Raw genomic sequence first — 5,738 nt, forward strand, 5'->3', positions numbered from 1 at the left:
ATCAGTCGTCCTTTTTTTGCGTTGCATTATTTTTTTTGCCCCCCCCCCCCAATTAAAACTAAAGAGCTTTGATCATAAAACTAAGCATTTCAATAGTTTTATCATCTTACTAATCATTAGGGGTTTTAGTGTGTAAACAAATGTATTCTATTATTTTCTATTGCAAGCTTTACAGGGTTGTTTAATTTTAATCTCTTTATTTGTTTTTTGCATATCTGCATGTCTTTTCCTCATTGTCACAGCACATTTTATGTCGTTTTGAGCTTTTTGAAAAGCTAAACTGGCCAGTGCAGACTTGTAACAGCAGTCATGAATACTTTTTCTTCATTAGTTCTTTTTTTTTTAATCTTTTAAACCCAGAAAGTTGCCGGAGAGCTGTATGGACCAATGATGCTGGTGTTCACAATGGTGGCTATTCTGCTCCATGGCATGAAGACGTCAGGAACCGTCATTGTAAGCAACTTTCCACACGTTTGTCTTTGTCAAAATTTCACATTGTGATTTTTATTATTCTTATATGATCAAATATAGGTGGGTGATATGGCAAAATATCATATCACAGTTCTTTTTTTTTTTTTTTTTTCAGAAAAATCACGATTCTTTGTCATTTTGGTTTTACTCTTTTGCAAGTTGTCTGAGCTGTACAGCCAAACTAATTTTCCTGTTTTAAAATAAAATAAGAGCAAAGACATATTACAAATATACGTAATATACAAGTAAAACAAGCAGTGCTTTATTTCTCAAGTACTGTACGTGTATTTAGCAGTAGCATTCAAGAAATTGAAGGAACAAATATAAAAATAAAACACTATATACACTTCACTGTATAAATTATACATTAATTCTTATTAAAGCAACTGTATTAAAGTTCTTTAGTCAAGAGCAGTGAGTGATTTTTCTCTGTGTTTTATTTTATTAACATTAAAGGGATAGTTCAGCCAAAAATGAAAATTCTGTTATGATTTATTCTCTATAAAGTTTTTTTTTTAAACCTGAATAAATGTCTTTCTTCTGTTGAACATAAAAGTTATTTTGAAGAATGTGGTGTCTTTCCAAACTGCTGCTGTTCCCCAGTGACTTTCATAGTATTTTTTTCCCTACTATCAAAGTCTATGGGGACCAGCAGCTGTTTGGTTACCCGCGTTCTTCAAATATCTTCTTTTGTGTTCAGCACAAGAAAGAAATTAATACAGGTTTGGGACAACATGAGAGTGAGCAAATAATGACAGAAATTAATTTTGGGGGTAAATTAATATTAATATTAATACTAATATTCGTCTGCTGTCACGTTAAGACCTGCACACATCTAATATACAGGCACGCATCTGTTTTTCTCTCAACAGTTTACTTTCACTTTAGACATAACAACTGTGTTTATATGTAAACCTTGTGTGTTTTTGACAGTATTAGAACAATCAGACGCGAAAGATAACTTAGTCCGGTAATCAGGAACTATTTGACAGGCTTTTTAGTGTGTGCGCGCTTCAGGCACACACTATATTTTTAGCACGCGAATGAAAGGTTTAACTGGCAAGGCTTTAAAGCACATGCAAGTAATGTACTTCTGTGATTGTGAATAAGTGCTGTGTCCTATGAGTGTAACTGTAGAGCGGAGTTAACATTTGATGTGAATGTATGTCGCGTCAAACAGTATATTGAGACAGAGGCGCCAGAACTGCAACTGATAGAATGTGCGCTGCAGCACAATACTACGATATTTCTTCAAAAGCAGATCATGGAGACATTTTAATCGTCCACGATCAAAAATCACAATATCGCACACCCTTATAATCAAAGATTTTTGTTTGGTTGTTGAAACAGAGAGAGGGTACGCTGATGGGAACTGCCATTGGAACCTGTTTTGGATACTGGATGGGAGTGTCTTCCTTCATCTATTTCCTTGCTTACCTGTGCAATGCTCAGATTACCATGCTGCAGATGTTGTCTTTGCTAGTAAGTACCTCACATTACCCATGAAGAGAGTATATGACATGCCCACTTCATGTTAGGGCTGTTTAGCTTACGGTTTGTTTAGAGTGGGTGTCTCATATTATCTTTGTTTTCAGGGTTATGGTCTCTTTGGCCACTGTATGGTCCTTTTCATCACTTACAATGTCCACTTCCACTCGCTCTTCTACATTCTCTGGCTGGTGATTGGAGGACTCTCTACTCTACGCATGGTAAAGAAAAAATGAACGAGGGCTAAGATTATGCATGTATTACGGTAAGATGTGTAGTCACCATATCATATTTTATCTTCATTGATTTGTTGTCTTTCTCACAGGTGGCTGTGCTGATTTCCCGTACTGTTGGTCAGACTCCTCGCCTCATCTTGTGTGGGACCCTGGCTGCTCTTCACATGCTTTTTCTGCTCTATCTGCACTTTGCTTACCATAAGATGGTTGAAGGTAAAACATGAGTCTGAGAGCGAGCTAAAAAATTTAATAAATTTCACATTTTAATACTATTAAAAACAAAAGCAGTTAAAATCTAGTAAAAAATCATCAGAAATAAAAAACACATTTCCTCACTTTTCAGTGTTAAATGAACACAAAGAAACATTTATTCATGTTTGTACATTAGTATTCATTCATATGCACTAATATAACAATGCATAGTAATATACAGCAGTATTTGCTTAAACATATTTTTATACAAAACATTTTAAACATTTTAATACATGCATGCAGAGACATCCATGAGCATTTTTGAGTGATGATGCAAAGGAATGTATTAATAGTCTTATCATGAATCACCGTATGAAGAAGAATTACAAATAAAATAAAAGTTGCATTAAAATAATTGCAATATTACTTTGTAATATATAAAGTAAGTATCAATTATATCACTCTCATGGCAAATGCAGTTAAATCCGAAATACTTAGAAAGGTAACAATTGGACTGTTAAAATACATCACTGGAGCACTGAGTTGCTTACTGAAGGACTATCAAACAAATGAATACAATAAGCAATTTAACATAAGTGTGCCATCCCTTTAGAGCAATAATTTAATGAAAGAGATGGTGCATCAGAATGTCTTCAAGGCATTATTGTGATCTTTAGTAATTGAAATTCCCTTTTAAATCTAATTTTAGAGACAATTTAGCACCTACAGTATGTGTTTGTGGTCCTTTTTATTTTTAGCCCATCAGAATGAGGCCAGTTTGAACACTTTCATTTGTCTGAAACATGGTACACATGTTGTTCTTACCTGTGGATGAACGTTTTCTGTCTTGTATGAAGTCTTATGGCTTATACATGCATTATTCTACATGTATTTGTTGCCTTCTCATGTAAATAATGTAAGGCAATCCTGTCCACTGATGGCAGCACAAATGTATCCACCGCAGTCGCAACATTATGGTATGACCTTTTAGCGTTAGTGCCAAATTCCCCTCAAAAATGTCTAAAAATCAATCAGGGACTAACTAAAGATGACTGTGGGTGAATGGTCATGATCAAAAGCCTAAGCTATTGGGCTACTGTGCTTACAGTCAAGATTGTGCAGTGTTACAGGCTTTGTCACTGTGTCTTTCTGTTTCAGGTATTCTGGATACTTTGGAAGGACCTAACATCCCACCCATCCAGAGAGTGGCCAGAGATGTTCCCGTTGTTGCAAGTGCTGTTGTAAATGCCACCATCAAGTCAATAGCTGCAGTTGTACAGTCACAGTGATTATATATATTTGTCTATTGAGTCGGTCACATAGTCCAGTGAGGCTGGTGTACGTATGTAGGGTCAGGGCAAAACAGAATCATGGGGCAGTCTCTGTTGAGCACCTTAGGCCTGAGCTCACTTTGTATCTCTTATGTTGTTCCTGACGCTGTCGAACAGACCTAAAAGGGTGGCGCTTCACTTGATTTTGGCTCGTATTATTATGAGACAACAATTTTGACACACTATCCCATTCACTCTACCCACGTTTTAATCATTTTTTGTTAAGGGTTACAGTACATATGACCTCCTAATATTAGAATGGTTCATTCAGAATATGTAAGAATTCCTTGAGGATGCTGATACTAGTAATTATTCTTCAAAAACCCTGTTGACATTAAACACTGCACTGTGAGAGTGGACTGATTGTCCTCACAAATGTGACATCACACAACACTTCTGTTTTCAGATCTTGTTGCATAATTTTTTTAGATATTTTCACAGTTGCAAAGGAAGTCTTTATCAAGACTCTATAGAGAAACCTTGATCGGAAAGCAAAGTGCATAGAAATACAGAAATGCAATGATATTTTCTTTGAAGATGAGAAAGATTGTTATGGTGCATGCAATCTTTTTTTTCTCCCTAATCCATATTTAACCAGTCATTGTGGTGCAGTCTGATTCCTGCTATTTAAAGCTATGGTTGGGGGTGAGGGTTTTCTGCTCTCATTATGTTGTCTTCTACATGTGAGCTTCTTATTTAAAGGGGTCTTGTAAAGAGAAAATAAAGAAACGTTGTTATCCTTATTTGTGATCAGAGGTGTCATGCCAGGATATGTTTAATACTTGGAATTTAGACTCCACAATTAAAGCGATTAAATAATACCCACAGTATGTTGTATTAATATTGTGCAGAACAGTAGCTGATGCTCTAAACAGTAAGGTTTTGCTAAACATGGTCACAACTCCAAATCATTTTATGTAGCGTAATGAAAGCTGCTCTTGAGATAGACATAGCGGAAATAGTTTCATAGACGTCGATGCACCTGTACTGCACAACTTTAAAAATGCATTCACTGAGAGCCAGTGAACTGTAGGAATATCCATGCTTCATACACTCTCCTGCAACTTGGTTTATTAGGTACACCTGTTCAACTGCTCGTTAATGCAAATATCTAATCGGCCAATCACATAGCAGTAACTGCATGGCATGGTCGATCCGGGGTGCGTTTCCCAAAAGCATTGTTATGCTGCGTTCAAGTCCTCCTGGGACGTTCATACGTACGAGTTGACAAGTCGTAATTACGACGTCAGGTGCGTTCAAGTCAGTTTAGTCGGCACAAGATGGTGGTGTACCTTCTTTTAATAAATTACAAGAAAATACAACAGGGTCTGTTAACTCTGCTTATAGAAAATGAAGAGTAAATAATTAGCATCAGGTGTGATTACAAAGTAATTTATGAAGCCACTTTAATCTGTATCGCATAAAAACTTGTTATTAATTGTTATATTACAATCCTGCCACATTCAAAAAGCTTATTTTTTGTTAATAAAAAGCCTGACAATGTCACTGCTTAATACCTATAAGTATTGTGATTTATGTTTTACTTTGGCAATCTTTATAGGACAACTAAACTATCAATTTAAACAAAAATTTACCGTCAACTACAGACGTTGCATCCATCGATTCCGCCATGTTTCTCATTGACACGCCCCCAACTCGGAAACTCGGGGCTTAAAGAAAATTTCGAGTTTCCCACTCGTAATAACAACTTTGTGGTGGCGTTCATGTGCGTTCAACTTGAAAATACGATCTATCCGACATGACTTGAACGCACCATTAGCTAACTATGGTAGTTAGTTCCATTGAAATCTATTGGTAACGATGGAACGTGCGACCATAGTTGCTTTCAGCCCTGCTGAAGGTTAAACTGAGCATCAGAATGAGGAAGAAAGCTGGTTCAAGAGACTTCGAATGTGGCATGGCCAGACCAGCAGATCTAATTTCAGAAATTGCTGATCTACTGGGATTTTTATGCACAACCATCTCAAGGGTTTACAGAGAATGTTCTGAAAAAGAGAAA

The 5,738-nt window shown here is 36.3% G+C and overlaps 1 protein-coding gene across 1 annotated transcript in view; it reads left to right on the forward strand.

Moving 5' to 3' along the window:
• The window catches only part of LOC107559776 (protein YIPF3), a 5,212-nt gene extending 1,483 nt beyond the window's left edge, over nucleotides 1-3,729 (forward strand). The window contains exons 4-8 of the mRNA XM_016243728.1: nucleotides 361-453; nucleotides 1,822-1,953; nucleotides 2,067-2,180; nucleotides 2,285-2,408; nucleotides 3,546-3,729. Coding sequence (XP_016099214.1) covers nucleotides 361-453; nucleotides 1,822-1,953; nucleotides 2,067-2,180; nucleotides 2,285-2,408; nucleotides 3,546-3,676 — 594 coding nt within the window. The 3' untranslated portion in view covers nucleotides 3,677-3,729. The remainder of the gene's footprint in view (nucleotides 1-360; nucleotides 454-1,821; nucleotides 1,954-2,066; nucleotides 2,181-2,284; nucleotides 2,409-3,545) is intronic.
• The last annotated feature ends 2,009 nt before the right edge of the window (nucleotides 3,730-5,738 follow it).

This window comes from Sinocyclocheilus grahami, unplaced genomic scaffold (assembly GCF_001515645.1).
Source record: "Sinocyclocheilus grahami isolate Dianchi unplaced genomic scaffold, SAMN03320097.WGS_v1.1 scaffold698.1, whole genome shotgun sequence".
NCBI classification, from domain to species: domain Eukaryota; kingdom Metazoa; phylum Chordata; class Actinopteri; order Cypriniformes; family Cyprinidae; genus Sinocyclocheilus; species Sinocyclocheilus grahami.